The sequence below is a fragment of the Mercenaria mercenaria genome, chromosome 14, assembly GCF_021730395.1.
Source record: "Mercenaria mercenaria strain notata chromosome 14, MADL_Memer_1, whole genome shotgun sequence".
Taxonomy (NCBI): Eukaryota; Metazoa; Mollusca; class Bivalvia; order Venerida; family Veneridae; genus Mercenaria; species Mercenaria mercenaria.
In genome coordinates this window covers 69,581,758-69,600,950 of record NC_069374.1, presented here as the reverse complement: position 1 = coordinate 69,600,950, position 19,193 = coordinate 69,581,758, and the positions used below count along the sequence as shown (strand labels likewise).

The following is a 19,193-nucleotide window of genomic DNA, read 5'->3' as shown; positions in this document are numbered from 1 at the left end:
CCTCTGGTAAGACACTGTGTCATTTCTAGTACAGGGTGAATTTCGCAAGCGCCTTCGAACGTGCTTATCATGAAAAGGGCGCCATGTAAATCTGGTTAAATTAATATAACAACGAACACTAACACTAGTTTTGATAATTCGCAACGATTTGGGTTATGCATTGTTTTTTTTTTTTTTTTAACCATAAATAGCGGTTTTTTTGTGTTTTATTTTAGAAAATGATTATATTATTGGATATATCGAAACAATACGCAAGATATATACACCTGCGGGAAAAAAATCACGTGAATATCAACAAACCCCTTCCCCCAACCACTATAATTTCCTCCACACCCCCAAATTAAATCTAATTTAATCAAAAATAACACCTTTTCTCAAATTTCCTCCAAAAACCATCCCCTAGACCCATTCCCCCCACATATCAATTCTCATTTTCTCCACATTTTGCATCTATTAATCCCCCCCCACTAGCTATTCTCCTTGACCAACCGTAAATATGTAAGTACCAACGTACCGCGATTATTTTAGGATTGAGTTACTGTAGATGTCTAGAGATTTATTATGCGTGCTTAATATTTAATTCATTGTGTGTTGTAAATGTAAGAAAATTGAATTGCTTTTTCGTGTTTTACAAATAATAGTGACACTCATGTTCGACGCCCATATTAGGTTGACGTTGACGTCTAAGTTTGTCCGCGTAAAAAAATCATCATTAAACATCCTATCTTTAACATTATTCTTTTCAACAAAAAACAAATAATAAATATAAAAAAACTAAAAAAAACACCCCACCTCCACCTATTACACTCACTATCACCATCCCACCTATCATAAACCCCACACACCAACATTAGTCAAAATATTCATCTCCCCACACTTTATAAACTTCCCCCTACATTCACACAACCACTTAAATACCTTCCCAAGATACCACACAACACCCTCCGCCCAACACCGCGCATTTCATGTAAATTTAATGCCGTTCATGATAAAATATTCATTATATTAGTCTTAACATGTTTCATCTACATAGCGTTAGCGCAAATTCAATTTAAGTCAATATGTAAATACCCAATAGCCAATACCTACCCGTTCGGGAACACAACCAATCCCTCAGCGATTTTGAACGTTTATTTTATAGATGAAAAGAGTCTATAAAAAATAATACTATTCAGCAGACGTTATAAGACAAAAAACTTTGCGTTATCCCTATATTCGCCATGGATTTTTCCATTAATAGATACATATGTTTACATATTGCTTCACCGACCGCCCCAATTTTTCAGGACGACGGACATTTATTGTTCTTTGTATTAGTATACACGGCCTAGTAAAATAAAGGTGGCTAAGTTGTTTAGTGCTTCTGTTTGACTAGCACTAGCATTTTTAAACTGCGTTAATTTTTTATGAAACATGTTTTGTTCTAATTTTACACACATTTTTTGTCGTTACAGATAAGCACTAAACATCACCATCAAAAAGTTCTCTACTAAAAATAACCCTCAGAAAAACATCAGGATGATTTGCGTTTGTTCGAGTTTTTGAATGGTACATTTTGTGGATACTTGTTCTAATTGGTCGGTGAAATAGGGGTATGTCCTCAGATTAAACAATCTGTAAAGATGTTATAATGATATATGTTATTTATATTTTTTTAACGGGGCGGCGACAGGGGGGGGGGGGACAGTGGCGTAGGCGTCTAGTACTAGGGAGGGGCGAGGTAGGTAGGAACAAGGGATGGAGGCAGGGTTTGGGGTATTCCCCCCCCACCCACCCGAAAGGGGAGGGGGGGAGGGGGGGCGGGGAGGGGGGGAGGGGGAGCGCTCCGTGGGTGGTAGGGGGGAGGTGGGGGGGGTGGTAAGGGGGAGTGAGGTGGGGTTGCGTGGTGTGTGGTGGAGGAGCGGGGGGTGTGGTAGGGGGGGGGGGAGTGTGGTAATAACAGATTATTTATACCTCGATGTGGTATTTTGGCATTTTTTTTTTTCTTTTGGGTTCAAAACCTCAATTTGTGAGGTAGAAGAAGAGAGAGAGGGGGCAATTTACATTTGATCGGATACATCAGTGTTTTGGTGCGTGGTGGAGGGGGGGTGGGGCTTTTTGCGTTCACCCTGGGTGTAGTGTTTGGCTGCCGTCTGGCTGATTTTGGTGGGTGGGGGTGGTTTTTTTGGAAATTACCCCCCCCCTCCCCCCCCCCCCCCCCCCCCCCCCCCCCCCACCTCCCCCCCCACCCCCCCCCCCACCCCCCCCCCCCCTTCCCACAACACCCCCCACCCTCCCCCCCATCCCTCCACTAACAACATACCACACACAACTCAACAATCCTCTCAAAACACTAACCCCAATCCAATATACTCAAACACAAAACAAACTCCATCCACCCCCACCCCCCCACCCACCCATAACACCAACCCAACCACCCACACAAATCCCCCTAACATCACCCCTACCACAACACATTCCTTCCCCCCCCCCCCCCCACTCACCCACAATAAATACAAAACCCAAAACCACAACCCAATATACAACACAAAACCCCCTCAACCAATCCCCCACAAACACCACATAATCCTCACTCCTTTCCCCTTCTACCCCCCACTAAACATCCCCAACCAACCAACCCACCAACATACCTCCACCCCCAAACCCCCACCCCCACAAAACACTAACCCCCACTCCCCCCACCACCCCCACCCACCAATTACCACCCCAAACCACCCTAACCCCAAACACCCCAAAAAAAAAAACAAAAAAACAAACTACATATTATATCTACTCCCCAAACAAAAAACCAACCTCCATAAATATCCTCACTACACAAAAAAACAAAACTAATATTTCAAAATAACCTTAACTCCATCATTCCTATCTTCTACATACCCCCCATCAAATTACCATCACAATATCCTAAATACCTCCCAATTTCCCCCCCAAATCACTTCCTCCTTCCCACAAAAACCCAAACTACTATTTTCCCCAAATATCCTCTAATCCTAACAATACTATACATCACAACTAAACAATTAACACAACAACATTGTACCTTAATCTACCACCCTCCATTCATCCTAAATACAATATAACTCATCTCACCAACCATCTTCCTTCTCCTCCTCTCCATCTACTACTTCCTTCTTCTCACTTTCCCATTATTACAACTTACATATATTTCACATCAACCAAAACTCAACCAAATCTACTCCATATCCAACATATCACCCCCACCTCCCCAACACAACACACCCCCCCCCCCTACACATATCAACCACCTCCCATCATTCCCTCCCCACCAAACAGAAATATATCACCTATCCATATAAAACACACAATACCACCCCACACTATAACTTCTTATACCTCCACCCCCCCCTCTCTCCAACACCACCACCACATTATACTTCAAAAATCCAAAACATTTACCACCCAAATATATACTTTCCAATCAATTACTCTTAAACTCCATCCTCCACTACCTCCCAGACTCACCAACACATCATTTGTTCAAGTTTTCGTGTTGTTGTTTTATCGCGGCCGAACGCTCACACGCACCACGCAACACAAATACATTCCCCCTTTTATTAAGTTTACTCCCCTGCAACACGCAAAAAAACACTAAAAATCGGACAAATTAGTTCTGGTGCTTTCGCCCGCTGAACACGACAATACGAAAACACGACAAATTTCTTTCTAGAATCTCCTATAGATATATATACATTTTCTTCCGAAGCCAATGGAAAAGGCTTTTAGAAACTTTTATCATTCTATTCGAACGAACTGCCAATTCATAAATTTATTTATATCACTAAAGTGCATTGGGAGTAGTTGATATTATAAAAAATAGTACAATAATATGTCAGATTGTAGTTATCGTTTTAAGAATACGCAGTGGTATCTATTACCTGACCGGTTTATGATGACAGACATATCTACCACTTGTAGCAGTTGTTCAGCAGGACTAACGGTCTAGGCCCCTACCAACCGGCTCCCCCCCTTCCTACCTACTACACCATCCCCGGCATCCTCCCCCCAAGAACATTAAGTAAAGGGTAACGGCTTTTTATTAAATGTATATTTAACTTGGAGTCTCGAGGACTTTCCTTGTCATTTTGAAATATCGTAAAGGGGACATGCCCTCCTATAAATTTTCCTCAGGGGGTACTGTGGGTATTCCCACGGACATTTTTTGTTAATACATGAAATGTTATGATCGCCTCTGCTGCTTTTTGGTTAGAGTTCCGGGGTTTTTGATTGGGGACTTTGCCAAAATATAGTTGGGTTGTTGTGCTCGTATGTAGATTAAAGGGCTATTGGTGAGGTGGGGTGGTGGGGGGGGGGGGTGGGGGGTAGGGGGGGGGGGTGATTGCACGGCCATAAGATGTCGTTAAGGTGCCATAATTATATATAAGATTTACGAAATATTTTTCCCCAAGGCACATATTCATTATAAATTTACTTTGCCGATGGTGCTATTACCATTAAAATACAAATCCAAAATTACACCCACCCCCCCACACCTTACGTAAGCACCCAAGTTCACAATCATAAAACAAACTACCACCCCACCCCCCATATCGCTAACCAGCTATCCACCCAAACGGCCCTACTCGCTCTCCCACCCCTCCACCGCCAGCATACAACCCACCCTCCTACACTCGTCCCTTGACACCCCCACACCCCAATCCTACTCAACTCATAAGAATCAACACCAACCCCTCTACTTTAGACCTCTCTGACCTACCAACTGTAGTAATTATCTCTCAGCAGAACTTTGTTGTGTTGAAACCAAACTTTAGGGTGAACAAATGTCGCCCAATAAAAAGGTTATTAATACCTAATAGGTCTAAATACACCTCCGCACTTAACACTAGACAGCAATATGACGCATCACGTTTAATTCAGAAATAAACAATAGAGTCGTTTGACATGTTACAAATTTCCTTTTCCCACGAATAGAGTGTTCTATTTTTAAAACACAATTTTGAGAATTTTTCTTTCATACCAAACCCACCCCAAATACACAACCCCCCCCACCCTTTAAAACCTTACTCCCCACCCCCCCCAAATCCCCCCTCCACCACCACAACAAACATAAAAAAACCAAACTAAAAAACAAAACCCTTTTCCCCCCATAAAAAATAATAACTTAGAAAAATACTATCATAACATATCACAACAAACAACCCAAAAATAATTAACAAACCTTACATAACTTTAAAACTATCCTCACACCTCTCCCCCCACAACCTCACCCAATCAACAACATTATTAAAAATTCTACACACCCTCATTTCTCACACCCCCATAACTCCTGCACTTCACCATCCCATACATCAAATAAATCATCCCATTAAACAATACTTATTGCATATAAGTTACGAAATTAAGTAAATCTTAAGAAAACAGCGACAAAATTTGGACTTAAAATGATCCTTAGACGGATTAATCGCGTCCCATCATCACCCTATAAACGGAACCCTATCATAAACCCCCCTATACCGGCTAGTTTTTCCCTTATACAAACCCCTAGAACTTGCTATTTTTATGCTATGTTTTGAAACGTTTTCCTACATGAAATAGTTATTTCAGTTAAACTGAAGTACAAAACAGGTACATTTTTCAATAAATTTCTTCATCTGGACGTGTTATGGTTATCAACCTATTCGGTAGACATCACCTTTACGAGTAGATATCAACCTATACCGGTAGATATGCCATAAAGAACACACTAGTTATTTTCTGCTACGTTTTGCTGATAAGTTAAGAAATTAAACTTATTCTTAGACAAAACAGCGCAAATTTGGACTATAATAATACATCCTCTAGACGCATAATCGCATATAAAACTAATACGGAAGATATCAAACCTATACGGTAGATGTGCTATAAATAGGTACTAGTTATTATCTTCTATGTTTTAAAAGTCTAAACCTACCTCGAAAAAATGAACCGTTACCTATAAGCAGCCGACCAAACAGCTGAATTATAAAACCACTAAATTCATCAATCGGATGTGTTATGGCATTATCAACCTATACGGTAGAATATAACTTTCGGAGCATCAACTATACGAGTAGAAATTCCATAAAATTACCACACTAGATATTTTACATAAATAAAATATCACAATGACCTCCCAACCTCACAAACAACCTTCCCCCCTATCACAAATCCCCAACCCCAATCCCAACTACTCCACCAAACTACACCCCCACAACCTTCCTCACACCACCACTCCCCCTTACTAATATAAACACCAACCCTTACACTAACAAATTCATCCAATAAACCCCCCCCGCATTAACCCCAACATCCAAACATCAATTTCATACTAAACTGAAGAGATATAAACAGCGCAAATTTTTTCAAAACCTAACTAACTATCAGTCCGTGTTATGTCCATCCCATCAAACCTATACATTAGACATCAACCTTTACGGTAGACCTCAACCTATACGGTAGATATGACAATAATTAAAGACCACACTAGTTATTTTTTGCTATGTTTTGCTGCATAAGTTTAAGAAATTAAGTTATTCTTAAGACAAACAGCGCAATCCTTGCCCATAAAATAAATCCTCTAGACGCATTAATCGCATATCAACCTATCCGGAAGAAATTCAACCTATACGGTAAATGTGCTTATTATATGGTATAGTTAATTTTCTGCTTGTTTAAAACGTTTTTCCTTACATGCATTTTAAGATAGTTCAGTTATTGAAGACAAACAGCGCAAAAAAATTCCACTAAAGTCTTCATTGGACAATTGGTTTGGCTTTTGTCAACCTATACGGTTATACAACCCAAAACTTATTTCACCCCCCAACTTAACTCAATCACACCCCCCCAATACAAAAAACAAATTAAAACCCCTAATATTATCCACCACCTACCTAACAAACCCACCCCCCCCACTCCACCTCTCTCCACCAAACCAACCCACAAACAAATCATATAACATTCAACACCCACACCTTCTTAACCACCCCACACCTTACTCATTACATTCACTCAAAAACCCCATAACCCCCCTAAATTTGAACCCCAAACACCAAACCAACCCATCCCAACCCTATCTCCCCCATCTAACAACAAACTACACATCCATATAAATTCTAAAACCCACAAAGTTCTACCACACACCCATGAACGGCTCCAAGGTTCCCATACCTGACAGTAATATCAAACAAATTCTTGCAATGTTTACTTGTTTTGCTGCATAAGTAAGTAATTTAGGCTAGATTCTTAAGGCAAACAGCGCAAACTTGACCATAAAAATGCATCCTCTAGACGTAAAATCGCATATCAACCTATACGGAGATATCAACTATCACGCGTTAGGTTCTGCTTTAAGACTGTATTTGTATTTTTCTACTATGTTTAAAACGTTTTCCTACATGAATTAAGATTGTTAGTTTAACTGGAGGCAAACAGCGCAAAGTTCTCACTAAAGACTAAACTTTATATTAATTTCTAACCAAAACTTTTTACACCCAAACCCTTTATCCACCAACTTTAACACCCAACCCCCCCCACTAACAAACAAACCATAAAACCCCATAAAAATTAAACCCTACCTCACAAATACCCATCTCCCCCCCCCCCTCCCCCCCTCCCCTCCCAAAACCCCACCATAAAAAACAATCCTTAAACATTTAAAACCACCACAACTTCCTCACTCACCAAAACCTTCTTACACCCCACACTTACTAACATAAACCCTTCCACAACAAAAATTAATAAATCCACCCCTCTCATAAAATCCTTCTAACCTCACAACACTACACAACCACTTCACCATCCTAACTTAATTCACAATCCTACTCTCGACTTTATCCCACATTCGATAAAAACCCTTATTTTTTAAAACCTTTAACCCAACAACAAAATTTATGAAAAGCTACCGCTCAATACTCGTTATTTTTTGTCATGTCTCCCACACAACGTTCTTGGTACAATAAAAATTATACCCTACCATATAAGTCTATAAATAAATCAAGAGCGCAAATAATTTTTCTAATAAAAACTTCATCTGAACGTTTTATGCGTATCAAACTATACGTTAGGTATCAACCTGGTACGGCAGATAGGCTATACTGACTGTAATTATATTTTTTTGGGGCAATTGTATTTAATTGTTTTCTGCATAAGCCTAAGATTATCAAGTTTACTTATGTCAATAACAGCTCAAATTGACTATAAAAGATTCCTCTAGACGTTTAATCGCCGTATCACCTTACGGAAGATATCCACCTATACGGTAGTTATCAACTTCTACTTTTATCTAATCTAAAAATACATAAATATAAACATTTTACTACTAATATAAAAACAAAACCCATCCTACTTCAAACCCAAACCCATATTACCCCCCTTCCCACATCCACCCTACCAACACTTCTAACCATTCACCCACACTTCTCACACCCCAACCTTACTACACCCACACTTACTACTACACCCTCACACACTAATAAAAATAAAATAAACACAACAAAAACCACCCCAACCTCACAAAAATAAACCCCCTTCCCCTACCTACCCCCTAAAATACACAACCTACAAAACCCCCTAAAAATTAACACCATACCTACCACACCCCAACCTTACTCCTCACTCACCACCCATCCAATATAACAAACAAAATCACATAAACCCCCATAAAAACCCATCACCAACCTCCACAAACTAACCCCCTTCCTTTACCCACCCACCCAAATTCACAAAACCATAAACCACAACCCTGCTACAAAAATTCCTCAAACCCACATTACTTAACTACCAATACTTACAAAATGCTAGTCCATATGATACAAAAATAAAACTTCATCCCAAGTTTACCTAAACTGTTGTCTGATAAAGTAGAAACTATTAGTCCTCCCAAAACTGAAATGAACAAGCACGCGCAAATTTTGCTCAAAAGTCTTCATATAGCGCTTTTTCTGGCTTCTAATTTCAACCACATTCGGCAGATATCAACCTTTACGGTAGATATGCAGAGAGGAAGACTATGCTGGTTATTTTTTCTTTATGGGTATGTGTTAAAACGTTTTGCTACGTCAAATTAAGAATTTCAGTTATATGAGACAAACGGGGCAAATTTTGCCATAAAATCTTCGCCTCTCGACGTTTTATTGCGTATCTACCTGTACGGTTGTTGTCTACCTTATTTCAGTTTATTTTACTGTTTAACCATTGCCTTCAATGTTTTAAACTGTTTATCTCCAGTAAAGTTTGCCCCCTCTCCACACCCCCCCCGTTTGCGGGTCTTTATAACGCAGATCTTTATGAGTTTTTTTCTACTATCTAAAAACAGTATTCATTGTTGACCATTTATCAAATCATATAGACATTTTTACTTAACATCGTTCCGCAAATGACAGGGTGAGCCGAAATCAGGTAGGTGCGGAGTCATCCTTATAGGTGCTACGCAATCTGCTTAGAGGTTGATATATAGTTTTTTGCATACGAAATGGCAAAACGAAACGCCAAAATTTTTCGTTGGGGGGGGTGGGACATGAAGATGAATGGAAATACAGCGGAGCAAAGATGGGATTATAAGTTTTTTGAACAAAGATTGCATAGATCCAAAAGTCGGTAAGATCACTCAAACTGATTTGTGTCAAGTTGTCAAGACTCAAGTTGCATGAGTTGTGATGTAATACGGGATGTAACAGTGTAATGTATTCTGTTGAGTTTATCACTGCCCAAAACAGCAAAAAAAATACTGTCAGGATATTGAAACCAAAATGTTATCACAAGATGCACAGACATTTTGAGGTCTGGCCCCCTACACTTCTCGTCCCTGACTTAATCAGGCTGGTAACATTGCCCGATCAGGCTTACGACACAAAAAGTAGTATTTCTTGAAAAATTATGAAGATATTTCTTTCAAACTTGGTCCATTTATTCAGCATAAAAAAAATATATAACTTTATTATGTATTAAGCCAATTCTGGCCCATGTACATGCATCAATATAACATAATCACAGAAGAAATAACAATGCAACTATACAAGATGTGTAAGTAAGATGACAATAGATATATCAAAAGATGAACACTACATACCAAATGCATGTTATATCTTTGAGAGAGGGAGAGACTGTGAGAGCATTATTTAACATTATGACAAATATCAAGTGTTACATCATAATAGAGACTTTTTAACATATATTACTGACTGCTACATTGTATTAAAAATCAAGTTTCGTTTTTCAAACGCCTTGTAAACATAAGCTGAAAGTCTTCTTAAATCATTAACATTTTCAGTTTTAATTAGTTCCATAAATTTGATATAGTTAGGATGAAACCAATAGTATCTTTTAATGTACTGATGCCTTAAATCTGTATATAGAGAGCACTCAATAATAAAATGGCATAACAAATGATACAAATTAGAATAAAAATAACTTGGTTGCCTTCAGTTTTGGTAGAATTATTTTCCCTTTTCAGATTTTTATGACGCATAAACTTTTAGGTCCAAACAAATATGTTCTAATGCTAAGTTTAAAACAAAAAAGGGTTCAATGGCTGCCTAATGCTCTAAATTATTGCGCTAGTACATGAATGTATACATTTTACTCTGCTTTCACTTACGACATTATAGAGAAATGTTAGTTCTACAGGGGTTCCATTTGACCCGGGACCCCGGGTCCGGACCCGGGAGATTTTCAAAAGACGCTCAAAGGACCCAGCAGAATACTTGCCTGTGCGTCCTTCGGGACCCGGGGACATTTTCCTTTGATAATCCTTTCTCTTATCATTAATTTCCTGCAGTAAAACTATTTCCCCGATAGACACTTGTATTCAAAATAAACACTCGCAGTCATGCCCTCCTGCCTTTTTGCCTTTGATCTCTGCTAAATCCCGCCGTTTCTCCTGTAGACATGCCTCGCTGATTTTTTTATCAGCAAGTTACGTCACGGCGAGTGCACATAGGTAACAAGAATCAATGAAGTGTTGAAATTATTTGATAAAGCGAATCCTGTGTACTGTCAAAAAAGGCGCCAATTATTAAATTATCGTAAGCAGCTGATTACCGAGCATGTGAAAAGTGCCCTGCAAGGTTTTTTCATGCCAACTTTAAATTAGACCATTGTTTAGTGATCATATCGTAATTTCAACAAGGAACTTCACAAATTTTGATGAATTTTGAAAGCAAAAATAAGTTTAGAATGTCCGTTCATGGGTCTAATTACCCCCGATGTCATATGCAATTCCAAAATTCCTTAAAAAAAACTGACTTTCAATGCAGTTTTTAATGATAAGTAGCATCATTATTTGAGGAACTATCACTGATTTAGCTTAGTTTGCCAAGTAAACTGAGCAAAAACTACTTTCCGATGACATTCTGAAAGTGTGCCAGTATCCTGATTGTACATTTTGGATACATTTTTATAGAGTGTAGTAGCACTGTTCTGTTATTAAAAATGAAATGAAATATTGAAGAAAAACCTAATCAAAATAACATGAATTTTGATAAATATTAGTTTACAATATGAGACTATATGACCTGAAACTGACATTTTTATTATGCTGTAACATGATCTTGGGTTTATTGTTTTCTTAGGTAAAGATCTACGTATATATATATATACGTATTACTGAATAAAAAAATATAGTCAATTATATGGACGTGTTGGGGCAGGACTCCTGTATTTTGGAAAAGGACCCTTCAAAATTTGGGCCCAAGGGTCCTGGGACTCTTGGGTTTTCGGGTCTAGTGGAACCCCTGGTTCTAAAAAAATTGCTCGTACATCTACACTGGAAACAAAGTATTTATCCTAAATATATAGAATAAAGGTATTGGCGCACAAGTTTAGAGCAATAGAAAGCCATTGAACTTTTTCTGTTTAAAACATTGCAGTAAAACATTTTTTTTTTTGGACTTCAAAAATTATGCACCATATAAAACTGAAAAAGGGAAGTAATTCTAACAAAACTGAAGGCAACAAAGTTATTTCTATCTTGATAAGCATAATATGTTATGCTTAACAAATAGACCAAGTTTGAAAGAAATATCTTCATTATTTTCCAAGAAATATTACTTTTTGTGTCTTAAGCCCGATCGGGCAATGTTACCAGCCTGTTAATGTTAAAAATTGTTTTGTTTTTAGCTCATCTGATTTTTTGAAAAAAAATGATGAGTTATTGTCATCACTTGAGCGGTTGTCGGTGTCGGCGTCTGCATCGGCGTTGCCTGGTTAAGTTTTATGCTTAGGTCAGCTTTTCTCCTAAACTATCAAAGCTATTGCTTTGAAACTTGGAATACTTGCTCACCATCATAAGCTGACCCTGTATAGCAAGAAACATAACTCCATCTTGCTTTTTGCAAGATTTATGGCCCCTTTTGTACTTAGAAAATATCAGATTTCTTGGTTAAGTTTTATGTTTAGGTCAACTTTTCTCCCAAACTGTCAAAGCTATTGCTTTGAAACTTGGAATACTTGTTCACCATCATAAGCTGACCCTGTACAGCAAGAAACATAACTCCATCTTGCTTTTTGCAAGATTTATTGCCCCTTTTGGACTTAGAAAATCAGTTTTCTTGGTTAAGTTTTATGTTTAGGTCAGCTTTTATCCTAAACTATCAAAGCTATTGCTTTAAAACTTGCAACACTTGTTCACCATCATAAGTTGACCCTGTACAGCAAGAAACATAACTCTATCCTGCTTTTTGCAAGATTTATGGCCCCTTTTGGACTTAGAAAATATCAGATTTCTTGGTTAAGTTTTATGTTTAGGTCAACTTTTTCTCTTAAACTATCAAAGCTATTGCTTTGAAACTTGCAACACTTGTTCACCATCATAAGCTGACCCTGTACAGCAAGCAGCGTAACTCCATCCTGATTTTTGCAATAATTATTGCCCCTTTTGGACTTAGAAAATCATTTTCTTGGTTGAGTATTATGTTTAAGTCAACTTTTCTCATAAACTATCAAAGCTATTGCTTTAAAACTTGCAACAGTTTTTCACCATCATAAGTGGACACTGTACATCAAGAAACATAACTCTATCCTGCTTTTTGCAAGAATGATGGCCCTTTTTAGACTTAGAAAATCATGGGTAGGACAATATTTCTATTACACAAAAAAAATCAGATGAGCGTCAGCACCCGCAAGGCGGTGCTCTTGTTTTATACACAGAACACTTTCAAATCAATTGGCCTCCATGTACCATCTCTCGACCCAGTTTTACACTATTTTGTGGTAATTATATAGGTTAAAAAATAATCAAATATAAGATATTGACATTGATTGGTAGACTGACCCTTTTCAAAGCTGTGTATTCTATTTTGGGATGTTCACTTCTACTACATGACGTAATACAGGTATGTACAAGTAGGTAAGTTTGATCGATAATCACATTCTACAAAGAACCAATTCTCGACCATTCACCAGTACTGCCTTTACGGTGTCATGACCAAAATCAGACAAATATTTCAGCAATAAAATTTAATGCATTTATTTAAATAGTCCGTAAGTTTATATATAGTCTCATCAAAATGAGAAAATTTGTACACATATATGTGTTAGATCTGACAGACGGGAAAACATACCAAAACATAAATAATTAGATTTTCTTGTAAATTTTATGAGGTCAGTGTACTTTGTCAGATAGAAAAGGATATGAATAAAATATTCTATAAAACACTTACCAATACTTTGCTCAAAACTGGCAAAAAACAATGAAAATGCCAATAGATTAGTAAAGTACCTTTGCAAAGAGCGGTAATTCGATGATATGGTGAAATCAATCGAGAGATAGTAGCGTTCGATAATTGGTACAAGGAGGCTGGTTTTTTTAGAAGGAAGTGTCCAAAGCCCGGTAACCAGATGCCTAGCCTACGTTTTAGAAATAAAAAAACATAGATCGCCGATCATCAATAACTATGTTATTTTGTAAAAATTGATGGGTTTCTTAATGGCCTAAACTTCAGAACTATCTTAAAACACAAATTTATAAATAATTGTTTGGATGAATGGAAAGCTAGAAAACAAGCAATTCATTAAATTAATTTTGACTATTACTTTGAAATGAAATGGATTGATTATGAACGCTTACCTACAGTTTTTCTAAAAGTTTTGAACATCACACTGACACTATTAAAATTAGATGTCATTTAAAACAGTTATTCATTTAAAAAAATATTTGAATACTAAAATATGAAAATTATAAGTAGATCTATTTCAATACTGTTTTAATTTGATGCACTTTCAGTTTCACTCTGTCTCTGTTATTACTGAATGGATTTGATTCAGACTTGAAATAGTTGTTCAACATCATCAACCACACCATTTGACATAAGGTGCATAACTCTGGCTCCAGTTTTTCATGAATTATTTCCCCTTTTTACTTAGAATTTCAGGTTAAAGCTTTGATGCACTTTCACTCTGTCTCCGTTATTACTGAATCATTATGGATCTGAGTCAAACTTAAAATGATTGTTTAGCATCATCACCCACATCATATGACACAAAGTGCATAACCCTGGCTCCAATTTTTCTTGAATTATACCCCCTTTTACTTTGAATTTAAGCTTTATTCTGATGCATTTTCAGTGTATCTCAGTTATAATGAAATGCATTTGATTCAAACTTGAAATAGTTGTTCCACATCATCTCCCACATCATATGACACAAGATACGTAACTCTTGCACCAATATTTAATGAATTAAGCCCCTTTTTTGCTTAGAATATACTTATAGGGTTTTGATACACTTTATCTTTACCTCTTTTATTACTTAATATTTTTGACACAGACTCAGGCTATTGTGCAGTATCTTCATCCACAATTGGAGTCATTAAACACTCCAGTGACATTTCCAGTTTCCTCAGATGTGCCCAGCTTCACCATCCAGCATCGAAATAGTCGAGCGCTCTGTCTCCTGTGACAGCTCTTGTTACACTTCATCATAGATTCTGTCACTTTTATGCATGGGCATTGATGTAATCTGTCAGCCTGAAAGTGATAGTGGCAAAATATGATTCAACTTAAAAAATATGACGGGAGTCCCAGACTGATAGTCATATAAAGGGCTTGATTTAGCAGGATATCATAGGCACATAGGGCTATCTGGTAGCACTTAAAAAGGGTGGGGAGGAGCGCAACACTTAGTCACTACAGAAATTATTCGACAACTGTAAGTCTCTCATAGAAACCCTTACCCTGCTTAATTTCTATAGTGAACGTGTCCACCTTTCAATTTGGACAGTACCATTAACTGTTAAAAGGGGTACTTACCAAGATACTGATTGAATAGCGAACAGTGTAGATCATGATCAGACTGCACAGATGTGCAGGCTGGTCATGATCTACACTGGTCGCAAAGGCAGAATCAATCGTGTTTAGCATGATAAGGGTTGATAATTTACTAATAAATTATAAACAACGTTGAATTCTTCATGTGAGGAAGCCATCCAGCTGGCTTACGGAAGGTCGGTGGTTCTACCCAGGTGCCCGCTCGTGATGAAATAATGCACGGAGGGGCACCTGGGATCTTCCTCCACCATTAAAGCTGTAAAGTCGCCATATGATCTATCATGTGCCGGTGCGATGTTAAATCCAAAAAAAAAAAAATATATTATAAACAAATGCTATTCTGCAGTGTTTTCTTTTATTCACAGAGGTGGTTGTTGGGCCTCCAGCCATCTATCTTGATTATACACGAAAAAATGTTGATAAGACCATTGGAGTTGCCGGCCAGAATTGTTACAAAGTATGTTCTGGAGCCTTTACAGGAGATAATAGGTATTTATATTATTTTAATTTTTATCTACCCTACTAGATTTTTAGCTCACCTGAGCCAAAGGCTCATGGTGAGCTTTTTTGACCGCTCAATGTCCGTCGTGCATCGTCCAATCTCCGTCCATCAACAATTTCTAAAAAAATCTTCTTGAAAACCACAGGGCAGAATTACCCCATACTTTACAGGAATGATCCTTGGGTAGTCACCTTTCAAAATTGTTCAAAGAATTAAATTCCATGCAGAACTGTGGTTGCCATGGCAACCGAAAGGAAAAACTTTTAAATCTTCTTGTCCAAACCCGCAAGGCCTAGAGCCTTGATATTTGGCGTGGGACATCATCTAATGGTCCTCTATGAAAATTGTTCAAATTATGCCCCTGGGGTGAAAAGAGGCCCCACCCCTGGGGTCCCAAGTTTTGCATAGACTTATATAGGAAAAAACTTTAAAAATCTTGTCTAAAACCGCAAGACCTAGGCCTTTGATATTTGGTATGTAGCATTGTCTTGTGGTCCTCTACCAAAATTGTTCAAATTATTACCCTTGGGTAAAAAGAGGCCCTGCCCCGGGGGGTCTCAAGTTTTACATAGACTTATATAGGAAATTTTTTATGCCCCCGGCATCTATTGATGCGGGAGGCATATAGTGATTGTCCTGTCTGTCCGTTCATCCATACGAGGTTAACCAAATGGGATCGTTTCGTCTAGCATCAATACCCCTTACTAGAATGCCTTGATACTAATGTAGATGTAACCTGTGACCATTCCTCATCTTCAGACATCATCTGACCTAAGTTTGACCTTGGCCTTGACCTCGTTTTGGACTTTGGTTGCTTTGTATGGGCCATCTCTTGGTTAACCAAATGGGACCGTTTCGTCTAGCATCAATACCCCTTACTAGAATGACTTGATACTAATGCAGATGTAACCTGTGACCATTCCTCATCATCAGACATCACCTGACATCAGTTTGACCTTGACCTCGTTTTGGACTTATTGAACGCAGCTTAGCAAGGCCTAGGCTTTTGATATTTGGTATGTTGCATTGCCTTGTGGTCCTCTACCAAAATTGTTCAAATTATTACCCTGGGGTGAAAAGAGGCCCTGCCCCTGGAGGTCTCAAGTTTTACATAGACTTATATAGGAAAAAACTTTAAAAATCTTCTTGCTTGAAACTGCAAGGCATAGGCTTTTGATATTTGGTATGTTGCCTTGCCTAGTGTTCTTCTACCAATATTGTTCAAATTATGCCCATGGGATGAAAAGAGGCCCTGCCCTGGGGGTCGCAAGTTGAACATAGACTTATATAGGAAAAAAATTAAAAATCTTCTTGTCCTAAAGTTCAAGGCCTAGGCCTTTGATATTTGTTGTATAGCATTGCCTAGTGGATCTCTTACAAGATTGTTCAAATTATACCCCTGGGGTGAAAAGAGGCCCCTCCCTGGGGGGTCACTTGTTATATGGGTTATATAGGAAAAAGTACTTAAAATTATTAGATCATAGTTCCTAGACTGTTTAATTATAATTACCTGATGACCCGAAGTGATTAGGGGTCACCTGACTGTGACCTTGACCTACTGACCTACTTCCTTGTTTTTTAAGATACAACCTTGAAATTTGGATGACATGTACAGTTAAGCACACAGATCTTAAAACTGACTTTCAGTGACCATGAATGTGACCTACTGACCTACTTTCTTTATATTTTAGCATCAGTTTGCCATTTGAAACATGTGGCTCATATTACTCAGGTGAACGATCCAGGGTCATCATGACCCTCTTGTCTAATATATTGTTTTTTCTGTCTGTCAGTCTGTCTGCCTTTTTCTTGAAGTCACAAAATCTTGTCAGTGCATTTCATCCTTAACCATTCGTCAGATTTCAGTAAACTTTCGTGGGTATAATAATAATTCAAATATCGTTAATTGGTATGAAGTGTAAAATTTTGCTCAACTCTCAATATTTATTGAATGTTTGTCCCCTTAAAGATCATACCATAGTGCCAAGCCTGATTTTGCATCTGTTTTGAGTTTTATGTTTGATCACTGTGGTCTATAGTAATTTCCTACTTGACATGTTTTGTAGGATAAACCATTATAAACATTGCATAGTTCATGTGATTGTATGTGGAAAGCAGAGGGGTCTTATTAAATCAGTATGATACAAAATAAGGTTTAAGTATCTATAAGTAATAACTAATGGTTATATAATGGATTAAAATTGTTTGCATATATTTAATTTATAATTACATCCTTCATTTCAGTGCTGCGATGATAAAAGATGTTGGATGTGAATGGGTAATTCTGGGTCACTCCGAGAGGCGTAATGTGTTTGGAGAGTCTAGTGAAGTGAGGAAATATTTTGATAAATTATGATGTGCAGTTATTTCTTTAGCTGCTGCACTATAAGAACTTTTTCGGAAAAATCTGTTTTTCTCTGGTGCCATAGAGCTTCATTTATTCACTAAAATATTAAGGGTACCGGTATTCTCTATGATAATGAATTCAAAGAATGTCAGGAAAAATTAAGGTAGTATAGTAAAACCTGTCTGTAAGGATAATCCTTTGGGAAACGAGAAGCATTGTAGTTAGTGGGAAAAAGAAAATAGTGGCCTTTATAGGAGTGATCGCCCTGATGTCACCAATCAACACCTGTTTATCTGGTGGTGGGTAAAACAAAGTATTTTTACATCCTTTGTGTATGGGATCGGAATTTTCAATTTTTAACAACTTCTTATCATTTATGGATTTTAAAAAATCAAAAAGTTATGAAATGATTACAATTTTCATATTTTCTTATTCAAATATCTTTTGAAAATGAATAACCGTTTTAAATGACATATGATTTTAATAGCGGCGTAGCGATGCTCTAAACTTTTAGAAAAAATACTGTAAGTTAAGCGTTCATAATTAATCCATTTTATTTCAAAATAATGATTAAAAGTTATCAATAAATTGCTTGTTTTATATTCTTTCCATTGATCAAAAATATATTGATATTATTTGTATTTTAAGAAAGTTTAAGCTGTTAGAAAAACATCACTGTTAACAAAAAAAACATGGAAGCTCGGCGTCTGCCCACCCGATCTTTGTCTTATCAGTTCTAAAAATAGAATATACAACGGATTTGTGTACAAACACGATCTCTCCTATAAGAAGGTGGTCTTTATTCAGAGGTGGTTTTTGGCACAGATTTGACAAAATCAGTGCAGTTATTTCAAACCATATCTCAGACGTGTTTAGAAGGATTTCAATAAAACATGATAGAAATGTTCACCAGTACAGGGCAATGGGGCTCTGCAAGTTTTATATAGACTGGCTATGGAAGACAAGATTTTTTATGGCCCTTTGCAATTATATAAAAATAGTACATATACTGTTTTTATTCAATTTTGGAGTCATATTTCAGAACTGGTTTACAGGATTTCAATAAAACATGATAGAAATGTTAACT

The 19,193-nt window shown here is 37.5% G+C and overlaps 1 protein-coding gene across 1 annotated transcript in view; it reads left to right on the top strand.

The window, feature by feature from the left end:
• Nucleotides 1-9,502: 9,502 nt before the first annotated feature.
• LOC123527686 (triosephosphate isomerase-like) overlaps nt 9,503-19,193 on the top strand; it is a 29,976-nt gene continuing 20,285 nt past the window's right edge. The window contains exons 1-3 of the mRNA XM_045307302.2: nt 9,503-9,591; nt 15,623-15,746; nt 18,004-18,088. Coding sequence (XP_045163237.2) covers nt 9,522-9,591; nt 15,623-15,746; nt 18,004-18,088 — 279 coding nt within the window. The 5' untranslated portion in view covers nt 9,503-9,521. The remainder of the gene's footprint in view (nt 9,592-15,622; nt 15,747-18,003; nt 18,089-19,193) is intronic.